The following is a 13334-nucleotide window of genomic DNA, read 5'->3' as shown; positions in this document are numbered from 1 at the left end:
GAAGGGACCCTTGGTCACATCACCCTGCCTTCCAGGCTGGATTTCCAGCTCTCTGTGATGGTGTGGAAGGCTTTGGCTAGCCTGGAAAGTACCCTTGCCTATTCTGCTGCTCAGGTATGGGAGAGAAACAACTGTGGGTGAAGCTGCTGCCTCCAGACTTCCAGTACCTTGTACAACCAGGTTCAACCTCTAGGTGCGACTGGTGGTGTCTTATCCTGATATGGTTCTCACAGTGAAATGGTACTAGAATCACTTGAAAAGCTTTTACTAAGTCAAGACCTTGCCATATCAGACTTTTAGCCATGGATGTCTACTCTGATATAACAGAACATTGGGTATATGTAATAAAGTCATGCCCAAAACTTAATTAGTAGACCTGTATATATTAGCTCTCTGAAACTTTTTTCCAAATACGGAATGGACCTCACATTTGTTAATATTGTCTGTCTACTTTTTTTTTTTTTTTTTCTTTTTTGTGGTACTGGGGATTGAACCCAGAGCTTTGTACTTGCAAGGCAAATGTTCTACAGACGGAGCTACATCCCCAGCCCATCTGTCTACTTTTTAAAACAGTTCTTTTATTTGTGTATTTGACACCTGAAAATAAATATATTTAGATATGGCAATAATATCTGACTCTTATAATCTCCATTTTAAATAGAACCCTTTTGTTATATGAATATTTTGATAATGACTTGTGTTATTCAACCTGATGGAAAGATAGATTTATAAGCAAAAACCAGATAGACTGTCTAGTATATCTTCTTATTTATTCTTAACACGCCTTCTTCCCCACCTTAATTTTTTCCAGCCAGGGAGTTTGTCTAGGTTTTAAGATTTCAATTTCAGAGTCTAACATTGTCCTGTCTTTGAATTATTAGAAAATATTGTCCAACTCTAGTTTTCAAGTATCTTTCATCTGTTCTAACCAAATTTTCCTTTTGTGTTGGTATTTTAGAGGGGAAAGACATACCTCAAGATTTCTAGGTAGAAGGTAACTTAGGATGAATCAGATTGTCTGGTTTTTATTCTTTATTTTTGTAGTACTGGAGATTGAACCCAAGAGCACCCTAACTCTGAGCTATACTTACCTCAGTCTTTTTAATTTTATTTTGAGATAGGGTCTCATTACATTGCCCAGGCCTGCCTCAAACTTGTGATCTTCCTGCCTTAGCCTCCATGTAGCTAGGATTGTAGGCCTATTTTTTTTTTTCTTTTTAAAAATAATCTACTTTTTTACTAATTTGCACATGGTATATGCAGTGTATAATTATATAAATGTGCTCATTCTACATATTCTATTTTAATGAAATATGTGGTTAAAAATCCTGTCATATCTGAGTACCTGTGAACCTTGCATCAGATTTGTTTTTTTTGTTTTTTTTTTGTTTTTTGTTTTTTTTTTTTTTAATTCCTAGATCTCTTTTTTGGTTTTGTTTTATATATATGTAGTGCATGCATTATTTTGGGGGGATGGGGTTGGGTGGGGATTGAACTCAGGGACACTCAACCACTGAGCCATATCCTCAGCCCTTATTTAGAGACAGGGTCTTACTGAGTTGTTTAGCACCTCACTAAGTTGCTGAGACTGGCTTTGAACTCATGATTCTCCTGCCTCAGTGTTCTGAACCTCTGGGATTATAGGCATGCACCACCATGCCCACACATGCATTACGTTTTTATCTTAGTTTCTCTAGATATCATAACAGATAATGGTTATAGATAAAATCTTTCAGGTCTACAGTTGAAGGATATTTATTTCTATGGTGTGCTTATAGTCACTTTCCACCTTTGTCTATTGGTCCTGTCACTATCCTTATCTTGGACTTTGTCTATCATCTCTAACCTGGATCATCCAGTTTTCTAATTAGTTTTCTCATAATCCAGTCCTTTTTATCAGATCTGTATTTTTTTATGATGCATATCTAAGCATGTTGCTTCTCTATTCAAAATTATAAAGCATTCCTAATGGGATAATATAGTTCCCAGGGAAGCTAAATTTGATTTTGGAAAGACAGAAAATGTTGAATTAATCATTGGTTTGTAGCCCCACTTCCCCAGAGCTATAGAAAAACAGGTATGAAGTATATCTGGTGGTTAAATTTCCTAATGGGGGGGGCAATAATGTAAAAAAGATTAAGAAATGCTGTTTTGGAAACTTTCAAATTCTTAGAATAGTCTTAAGTTAACATGACTTTCAAAGTCCACCTGAGTTGGATTTGGTTTATTGCTCGAGTCCTATTTCTCACTCTTCTCCTTGTACTTTTTTCCTGCAAATCTGAATTTCTTGTGTTTTATAAATTAAAAACATACAGAGAATAGTAGAGAATATTTTTAGCACCTTGAAATAGATAGATTTCCATACAGATATTTGACTTGGGACCAAATATATAAAGAATGCTTATAAGTACAAAACCCTTTTAAATAGGAAAATGACAACTCAAAATGGCAAAATACTTTAAGGCACTTTAAAAGATGATATTCAAGAGGTCAGTAAACAGATTAAAGGGTGCTCATTCAGCATTATTCATTACCAGTGGAAAGCAAATCATAATTATAATGAGATACCATGCAATTATAGAATACTACAGTTTAAAAGGCTGACAGTTCCAAGTGTTGGTGAGGATCTGAAACACCTGTAAGTTTCATATATAGCTTGTATAAGTGTCAACTAATATAGTCCCTTTGGAACACTGGCAATATCAAATACAGCTGATGTATACCTACCAATTCAAATCCTAATTATATACCCAACTGAATTATGTGGACATCAGTATACTAAAAGATATAAGAATGTTCATAAATGCACATTCGTAATTGTCTACAATTAGAATACATGTCAACAATTGAAGAGATGAATTTTACATTATTTAGACCATAGTATATAACATTAGGGAAGATCAAACTTTGCTTATAGTCAGCAACATGAAAAAAGTCTCACAAGTGATGCTGAATGAAAGAAGTAAGGCATAAAACAATATGGTTCTATTTGAAAGTTAAAAGCAGACAGGATTAATATAAGGTAATGGAGGTCAGAATATTGTTTCCTTAATTTTACTTGGATGGTTAGAAATCGAGCCCTTCTCTGCATGTTTGCTTAAATTAAGAGTTTGCTTAAGGGAAAAATAACAGTGAAGATATGGTTCAAATGAAGATCTCAGCTCACATTTTAAACTCTTCTCTACATTAACTTTCTTTTTTAAGTCAGCCATGGACTGTTTTAAAAGTGGGAGTGGGTATTTGTCCTGGAAAAGAACCAAAAGTTCTGTCCTTCAGAAGTTTTTGTGAAGCTCTGTAGATGAAACTGAATTCACGGGTAGATATTGACCATCTCAGGCAGAAGGAGGAAAAATGTCAAAAGAAACTTGTAATATAAAACTTGTAAACAACTCCCTAGCTTGGGGCAGCAAAACCTGGAAGAAAAGGCAGCTATGGGGCAGACAGGAAATAAATCTCAATCCTAAAAATGTCTTAAAGAAATGTTTCTATGCTAGATCCCACATGCAGCTGAAATTCTGTGACAGTAAAGGTTTGGTATCCAAAGTGCTTGGGACCAGAAATGTTTCAGATTTCAGATTTTTTTTTTTTTTTAAAGATTTTGGAATATTTACATACACAAAATGAGACATCTTGGAAACAGGACTCAAGTCTGAACAAGAAATTCATTTATGTTTCATATACACCGTGTACACATAGCTTGAAGGTCGTTTTACATTATATATTTAATGGTTTGTGCATGAAACAGTTTCATGGTGTGAAATTTTCCACTTATAACATTAGCACTAAAATATACCAGATTTTGGAGAATTTTAGATTTTATATTTTCAGATTAGGGATATTCAACCTGTGCTCACTCCTGCCTTATGCCTGTTAGAAAGAACCTATAAAGAAATGTTCAGGCTTTGCTGAGAGTAACTTATAGTGAAGACTCTTATTTGTTTTCATTAGAGGGTGGGAACATGGTACAAAGCTGTTAAAACAAATACAGAAAGTAAGCCCCTTGGCACAGTGATGATGCTGTAGTGATGACTCTTCACCTGTTTCTCACAGTCATCTAGATCTGTACCTGAGATCAACATGTGGAATTTGTAAACCCTTTGACCCTTTTTGGAATGAAGAAATAAAATTGAGTCCTCTGACAAATGAAAATACCAAGTGGTTCAGAGAATCATACCAGAATGGGAAATTTGAATAAATATTTTTTTGGGAAATTGTCACTGAAAATATTGATGAAAATTTTGTAAGGACATCAACTATGAACTCAGGAAATGTTGTCTTCATGTAGTAAACATGATTTCTGAATTAAAAGAAAAGAAATGATGGTGTACAGCAAATTGTATATTGCATATCAACCAAATCTTTCAGAAGAAAGGAATAAAAAGGTTAATATTGTAAATGGTGAGAGACATAGAAGAAAAATCCAGGATATTCTTTAGTAAGCAGAGAAGGGATTAAGATAAAGATTCTCTTTACTTCAAGAAAAACTTGACTACTTAAATTGCCAGAACAAGTTAACTAAAGGAGTCTTATGTAGATATATTATGAGAAAAGATGAAGACTTGACAGGCTTTCAGTTAAAATACACACACACACACACACACACACACACGCACGTAGAAAAACACAAAGTCAAAGCAGTACTTGAAGAGTAAGAGAAACTGCTCCAGAAGGATGTGTGTGACCACTTCAGATTATTTGGATACATTGAATATCTTGCATAATACTTTCACAGAACTGGATAAGCATTTTAATGTGCCTTTTAAAATATATTGAGTTGATACAAGATTAAGAAACTCTGAAACTAAAAGAAATCAAATTATGGGAGGCAAGAGAGTATCAAAACAAATTTGAAAATTATAATAGAACCTTAATCTGAGTTTGCTATTTAAATTCATAATTATAAATATGTTGTACAAAATACCTAAAGCAGATAATTTAATTTTAAAAACAGCAGTTTTAAGACCCACACTCTCCCTCTAGTTGATAGACAGAAGCAAAATCTCAAATTTAGGAATAAAGAATTCTGAGCTGGGTGTGATGGCGCATGCCTGTAATCCCAGTGACTCAGGAGGCTGAGGTAGGAGGATGGTTAAGTTTGAGGACAGCCTAAGCAACTTAAGGAGTCCCTAAGCCTTTTAGCAAGACCCTGTCTCAAAAATAAAAAGGACTGGAGATATTGCTTAGTGGTAAAATGCCCTTGGGTTAAATCCCTGATATAGATAGATAGATAGATAGATAGATAGATAAATTTCCCAAAGATAAAGTTAAATGGAATGTGAAGGTTCCACCAAAAAAATTGTCAACATTAAGGTATCAAAACTGGTAGAAACAATTGATAGCAAGAATAGATCTGTAATGACTTCAAATATTATTAGAATGATCAGAAACATAAAACAATGTATCATAAGTTTAAAGAAAAATAAAGGAACAACTTGGAAATATAAGTACGGAACAGATGTATAAAAAAAAAAAACAAATAGAACTGCTGGAAATAAAAAGCATAAATAAAAGCATTCAATAGCTAGCCTTTGAACAGTTTAGGTATAATTGAAGGGAACATGAAGAACTGGAAGATAATGCTGAAGCTCTCCCAGAACTATTTGAGAAGATGGAAACGTTCTCTAATCTGCTTTGTCCAATGCATTACCTGTTGGCTACTTGAAATGTAACTAGTGTGAGTAAGGAAGTAAATTTTTTATTCTATTGGAATTAATTTGACTAGTGGCTACCTTAATGGATAGTCTAAGTGGGATTAATGTGATCATCAGATTGATGTCAGCAGTAATCAGAAACAAGACAGTCAATGTTAATAATAATTTGGTTTAAGATTTCTGCTCAAATACCATAATGTATATGTATGTTGACAGTTTTCTGCTCTAGTAGATGAGACAGAAAAACATAAAACCAAAGAGGTATAGCAGTTTTACAGAAGTAAACTTGTGAGAGAAAAATGCAATAGAATAGTGAGAATAGATGACTCTTCACCTATTTCTCACAGTCATCTAGATTTGTACCTGAGATCAACATGTGGAATTTGTAAACCCTTTGACCCTTTTTGGAATGAAGAAATAAAATTGAGTCCTCTGACAAATGAAAATACCAAGTGGTTCAGAGAATCATACCGGAATGGGAAATTTGAATAAATATTTTTTTGGGAAATTGTCACTGAAAATATTGATGAAAATTTTGTAAGGACATCAACTATGAACTCAGGAAATGTTGTCTTCATGTAGTAAACATGATTTCTGAATTAAAAGGAAAGAAATGAAGTCTAAAATGCTATGAAGGTCTGAAGCCATGAGGTTGCTGGTTTTCAGCTCCAGAAGTAGGTAGTAGAGGCTAGGATCAGAGTTCTACAAATGCTTATTTTGCACAGGGGACCAACAAAAATTAGAATCACTCCTCAGAAGTCAGGGTCTGGATGCAAAAAATATTGATGTCAGTCACTGTCTGTATCACAGCTCTAAATAAGCAACAGAACTACAGAATGACAAGACTATAGATAATGTTTTTTTTTTTGTGACCAGAGGGCTGGATCTGTCATGGTCCTAATTATCAACATAGGACTGGAACTTGAAAGGTACTTTGTTATATATACTTGTTATATATAACAAGGACCTTGTTATGTATACTTGTCTTCGAAACTGTACTATATGATTTCTTACTAACTGTTATTTCAGTTCAAGTACTTAGTATGCATTCACATATTTTTGCATATGTGTGGAAAGTTAATAAACACATTCGTTCAAGATGAATCTGCAAACCAAAACCCCCAAATACATGAAGTCTAATGTTAAGAAAAGCATCCAACAAAATCGAACATTAATTTCCTTTAAGTTGAGATGAATTTGTGGAATGATCTGAAATACATTGTAAAATGTAATAAGTATATTGAGGATTATTTATAAGTTATAATAAACTTATGAAGATATAACTTCCAATAAAACTGAGGAAGAAATAAAATAGATGAGGAACAGATATGAAAACTAATTAAAAGTCTTGGGGATGAAGAAAATATTGATGTAAAAGACAAAACAAAGTACTCTGGACTATAAACAATTGAAATCGGAGTTAGGTAAATCGAAATGGAGCTGAGGAATTTCCCCAGCGTAACACAAATTAAATAAAATACATGAAAGGCAGTTAAGACTCAAAGAGAACAGAATATAGAGTGAGGGTTCTAGGATGTTTATAATGGAAACGCAGAAGACAACTCCAATGTTGAAGAAGCAGTCTTTAAGGAAATTGGCAGGGTGATGGGTGGAGTTTTTAGTTTTTACTGGGGGCGATTGTGTGGAAATACATTTGAGAATTTATATAGGATAACTTTGAAGGTTGAAGGTTACCTTTATCATGGAAGTTAAAGGTAAACATACCCAAAATGCAATGAAACAAAACTGTAGAACAATGATGAAGTAATAGCAGGAAGAGAAAACAGATGACCTGCAAAAGATTGGTAAATGGGTTGACGTCAAACATGTTACCATCAATAATGATTGCTAGAACAAAACTGGAGTCTTGGTTCCAGCATATTTAGGGAAAAATAATTGCAAACCTAGTCCTAAAGGTTTAAATCACTTAAATATCATTCAAAATAAGCAAAATGCAGACATTTTTGGGAATGGAGAGACTTAAGAAATTATAGATCGTTTTGAAAGGATATGCTTGTCCAAGAATAAAAGTTAATCAAAAGAAGGGTGTCACAGGTTGAGACCCTAAAAAAAGCAGAATTTTGAGACAGAGATGAGGTGTGGGCAGCTAATCAGTTAGTGATATTGGAATCAACACGTAGTGAAAGGAAGGAAGCAGAATTGGGTAGAGGACAAGTTGAGCTGCGCTGTAGTCTCAGTAAAGACCTCTGTCTACATGGGAAGGTTTGTAGCCAGGATGGTGCATTAAGCTTGGCTGAACTTGCCATGAGGATCCTAGATTTTTATACCCTTTTGTGGATTCATCATTAGATATAGCCTGTCTCAGGAAGGGAATGTGGCTTTCCTCAGCTAAGGTAGTCCTGAAGAGGCTAACATTAGATGGTTGTCTGCTATAGCAGTCTCCACCACGGAATAGTAAGTCCTTCATTGTTAAAGAGGGTATCTAGGGTAGCATCTTACAGCATCCAGTACAAAAGATGCAGGATAGGAAAAACAGCTATGAGTTTAGAATAGGTGAATTGTTTTGCCAATACTAATTAACTTTTGATAGGAAAAAATGAATTTGAGATTGGAGTGATGATTAAGATAAGGGCCAAAACAGGTGAGGTAAATAGAAACAAAATGAAAATACTTCTGGCAACATTAGATGGTGTAGAATTCCAGGGAAAATATCCACAAGGCCAAGTTTTTTTATATACTGACAGTAGTTTTTAGTAAACTTGTCATAGTGTGTTATACTTTGAGAACAGAGAACATAGCAATGAGTTACAAAGTATAGGAGTTTTTTTAAGCTTTAAGGGTAAATTGATAAAATTTATGATCTAGTTTATTTCTTGGGATTACTGGATTGCTGATTTCTCTTGAGTAGTTTCTGTATTTTTTAAGTGTGTGTATTTAAAAAAATATACATATCCAATTTTATACTTACATGTACATTCATATATTTAGCTATGCAGTAGTCTTTCATGAAGCTATGCCATGATTTAGTCAACAGTTAGCATTTTTTAATTTTATCCTAATGATCCATCCTACACTGACTATCCTAAGGATAAATCCTCAGGTTATAGATTAACCTGATAACTTTTTGAGTGTGCTTTTCTGCTTAACAGGTTGTCTGCTTTGTTTGTTACTTTGGATTTGAAGGAAAAAGCAATTTGATTCTTTGTAAAATTGCATTTGTGAAAAGAAAGATACTTGGGTAAATATGACTCCATCTTAATATTGTTATTTTTATGTTACTTTAGCCTTACAAAGGATGAATCCAAAAGGCCAAAGTATAAAGAACTTCTGGTGAGTATGGGACTTTGGAAATATTAGATAAATCCTCTCACAGAATCCTCTTAGCTTGCTGAGGTTCATTAAGCCAGGACTGAACTTGTCAGTTTGATCTTAGCAAGTTTTTTAAAAAAATGTTCTTCAATGAAAATATTTGGAAAGACAAAAACTTGTCTTTATAATTTTCCTACATATTCACTAGCTAAATTCTCATGGAAATTTTTTGGTCTTAATATGTTATAAATTATCGTTAAAGAATCCAACTTTGATTTTAAGGAACCATTTTCCTTATATGTATGCTGTAACTCATCTATAAAAAGAAAACGTTAGTGAAAAGTTTGTTTATTCTTATTTTACCTCTAAAAATGCTTACATGCAGATTTATATCTCATGGCCTATTTACATTTCTTTACAAGTTCTCTTCATCCCATAGAACTTAGATGTTTTAAGCAGTTTACTGGATGTGGTATTATACCAGGCATCTTGATTGATTTCCACTGGGGACTGAACCCAGAGGCACTTTACCACTGAGCTACATCTCTAGCCCTATTTATTTTTTGAGACAGGGTCTCACTAAGTTGCTTAGGGCCTTGCTAGGTTGCTGAAGGTGGCATCGAACTTGCAATCCTCCTGCCTCATTTGCCTGAACCATTTGGAACTACAGGTGGGTACCCCCACACCTGACTCTGGGCAATATTTTAAAGAAGACTCCTTTGGTTGTCACATTTAGCTTCCAGCTCTCCAAAGGTGTTAAGTCCAATTCATGGTCAACCCAGCAATGATTATAAAGCTATGCAGATGATGTACTTAGAGAAGCTATAGATAAAAATATTGATAGCAGTGAATTAATGAAGCAGGTATTGAGCTTAGGCTCTGGAGGGCACCAGGTAGAAGCCCATAGGGCAAGTTTTTATTGGACCTGTTTTTGGAATGGATGACAGAAGGATTGAAATTGAACACCTTTGTATAAGATCCTTCTGCTGCGTATAGGGAAAACAGAGGATGGGATTTATGCCTGTATTATAAAAGGACTGGGTCTGGTATTCATGTTGTTCTTATTGGCCTGAGATAGGTAGTAGATTGTTTTATGCCCACGAATAAACAACTCCACTCTCTCCCTGAACAAATACTCCCTGGTATACAGGTAAGTTCCCTGACTTCACTGCTAGTGGTATCTCCAAATCATAACACCATGTACCACATTTAGGCACATCATACTCTCTTATGTAACTGCACAAAATAGAGGCTATGCTTGCCTCTCTGACAATATCCTATAGCCACATGTGGCCCAGAGCCTATGGTTCTGTGCTGTATAGAAATTGAGAAAAGTTCAGTTTGGACTCTGAAACAGGCTTTGATTTTTTTTTTTTTTTTCTTTTTCCAATTTTCTTACAGAAACATCCCTTTATTTTGATGTATGAAGAACGTACCGTTGAGGTCGCATGCTATGTTTGTAAAATCCTGGATCAAATGCCAGCTACTCCCAGCTCTCCCATGTATGTTGATTGATATCGCTGCTATATCAGACTATAGAACAAAGGGCTGAGAGGAAGCAAGACGTAAAGAATTTCATCCTGTATCACAGTGTTTTTAATGCTCGCCCAGACACCATGTGCAATAAGATTGGTGTTCGTTTCCATCATGTCTGTATACTCCTGTCACCTAGAACATGCATCCCTGTAATACCTGATTGATCACACAGTGTTAGTGCTGGTCAGAGAGACCTCATCCTGCTCTTTCGTGAAGAACATATTCATGACATTTGGAAGTCAGTACGATCAAGTTGTTGACTGTGATTAGATCACTTCTTAAATTCATTTCTAGACTCAAAACCTGGAAACACAGCTACTGGAATGGTGTTTTATCAGACTTCCAAATCCTGGAAGGATGCAGTGATGGATATACTATGTCTGAACTTAGAGACTCGGGCTTGAGTGAGAAGATCTTGCACAGCCAGTGAGACACATTGCCTTCTGGAGCTGGGAGACAAAGGAGGAATTTACTTTCTTCACCAAGTGCAATAGATTTACTGAGTTGATATTCTGTTGCTTTACAGTCACAGTCGATGATTGGGAATCGATGTGCTCAGCCAAATTTCCTGTTTGAAATATCATGTTAAATTAGAATGAATATATCTTTACCAAAAACCATGTTGCGTTTAAAGAGGTAAACATTAAAATATTGAGACAGGACAGAATGTGTTCTTTTCTCCTTTACCAGTCCTTCTACTCTTCATTGGGAAGACTCAGGAGTCTGCCACTTGTCAAAGAAGGTGCTGATCCTAAGAATTTTTCACTCTCAGAATTCAGTGTGCTGCCAACTTGATGTTCCACCTGCCACAAACCACCAGGACTGAAAGAAGAAAAAAAAAGTACAGAGGGCAAAGTTTACAGATGTTTTTAATTCTAGTATCTTATCTGGAACAACTTGTAGCAGCTCTATATTTCCCCTTGGTTCTAAGCCTGATACTTTAGCCATCATAACTCACTAACAGGGAGAAGTAGCTAGTAGCAATGTGCCTTGATTGATTAGATAAAAATTTCTTGTAGGCAGCAAAAGACCAAACCTCACTCATTTTCTTCTTGCCATCACTGGTCCAAGTCTTTAGTTTCTGAACCTCTTTCTGTTTCCCTGTGGTCTGTTGCCACTGTGTGACTTTTACTTAATCCAATATTTCACTTTTTATTTTTAATATTAAAATCTTTATAATTACCAGGGATATTCCTTACCAAGGATTTTAGCCCCAAATCTCTCATATGCTCTAATGTTTAGAAGCCTGAGAAAAGTGGGGCCCAGCCTATGTGGTAGGCAATGAAGAGGCATCTTTTCTAGAGACACAATTGATCAGAGGAGGATGGAAATGGAGTCATTTTAACAAACATGTTGCCTGCTAGAGTAGCAGTTCACCATCATTTCTTAGAATTAGAATTCTACCAAAAAAAAAAAAAAAAAAAAAAAAAAGAGAGAGAGATGAAAAACCCAGAATGGTTGAACAGTTGTAAGAGGTCACCTAAATCTGCTATCTTTACCTCTTTATTTTCACTTATCCATTAGCCACGCTCTGGTTAGGTTTTGCTCCAGCCTCCCTGGCACTGAATATTAGGCTTTATATAACAGTTAAGCAGCACTGTGAGTGGTCCAAGCACACTGGAATCTAAACAGCAATTGTCTGAGATGCAGGTGAGGCCATTACAGAACCAAATTGTGGCAGGTTTTGCTGTGTCTCCTCCCAGAGTGACAGTCATTAAATACTATACAACAATAAAGGGAGAATGGTGCTGTTTAAAGTTACATCTCTGTAAATTGCAGACTTCAGACATGATTTATCTTTTTAGTCCATTTGCCTAATTTCCCTGTTTTCTCCCCCATGATATCCTAAACCTCAGACTTCCCAGTGTTCTGAAAGAAGGCATTCATTGCTGTATGTCTTCCTTCAACCTTACCAAGCCATCATCCTCCATTGCTCCCGGGGACTCAACAGGAATTTGTTTCTCTGCTGTCAGCTTCCCGTCTGGCTCAGCTAGGGTCACTTTGCCATTATGCAAATGGAGAGAAAAGCAATTCTGACTGTCCAGGAGCTAATCTGACCGTCTGTTGTGTGGATGACCACATAAAAAGGCAATTTTAGTGTATTAATCATAGATTATTATAAACTATAAACTTAAGGGCAAGGAGTTTATTACAATGTATCTTTATTAAAACAAAAGGGTGTATAGTGTTCACAAACTGTGAAAATAGTGTAAGAACTGTACATTGTGAGCTCTGGTTATTTTTCTCTTGTACCATATAAAAATGTATAAAAATTATCAAAAAGCTAATGTGCAGGGATATTGCCTTATTTGTCTGTAAAAATGGAGCTCAGTAACATAACTGCTTCTTGGAGCTTTGGAATATTTTATCCTGTATTCTTGTTTGAATTCCTCCTCTATTTAAGATATATACATGGAATCGAAGTGTTTATGTAATAGTTCTATCCTTTTGCCTGCAGGTCAGTTGTAATAAATCTAGGATGTGATGATGACTTTGTAATTTGATTTTCTGAAGTTCCACCTGAGGGGATAAATCAAGGAAATTGCATTTTCTGTGCATTTTATGTTGGGAAAAAATATCTCCTTCCCAAAATGTTTATGACTTCCTTTTCTTTCACCTCCTTGTGCTCTCTTTGCTTATCTTCAAAATCACAGATGTATCCATGAAATATGGCTTTGCTTTCTGTTTGAGCAGAGTCTCTTCAAGTTTGTTTCTTGGTTGCCCTGACCTGCCCAGCTTCTTAATACTAAAGGAATAGGTGCACTCTGGATAGCTGGCTTGGCCCCATATTTATGTTGTGAGTCATGCTCTCTGCTCCTTGTCCTGAGGCTGCCATGCAAGCACAGACAGCAGATGCCAGGTTGAACATTAGCTTGT

The 13334-nt window shown here is 35.4% G+C and overlaps 1 protein-coding gene across 6 annotated transcripts in view; it reads left to right on the top strand.

Annotated features, from left to right (window-relative positions):
- Window positions 1-12948, top strand: part of MAP2K4 (mitogen-activated protein kinase kinase 4) — a 125939-nt gene extending 112991 nt beyond the window's left edge. For all 6 annotated transcript variants that reach the window (XM_079135309.1, XM_079135310.1, XM_079135314.1 and 3 more), the window contains 2 exons: window positions 8897-8942; window positions 10323-12948. In XM_079135309.1, coding sequence (XP_078991435.1) covers window positions 8897-8942; window positions 10323-10436 — 160 coding nt within the window. In that variant the 3' untranslated portion in view covers window positions 10437-12948. The remainder of the gene's footprint in view (window positions 1-8896; window positions 8943-10322) is intronic.
- Window positions 12949-13334: the final 386 nt, after the last annotated feature.

The sequence above is a fragment of the Sciurus vulgaris genome (assembly GCF_902686455.1).
Source record: "Sciurus vulgaris genome assembly, chromosome: 3".
Taxonomy (NCBI): domain Eukaryota; kingdom Metazoa; phylum Chordata; class Mammalia; order Rodentia; family Sciuridae; genus Sciurus; species Sciurus vulgaris.
The sequence above is the reverse complement of the archived record's forward strand: the minus strand, read 5'-3'. Positions and strand labels throughout refer to the sequence as shown.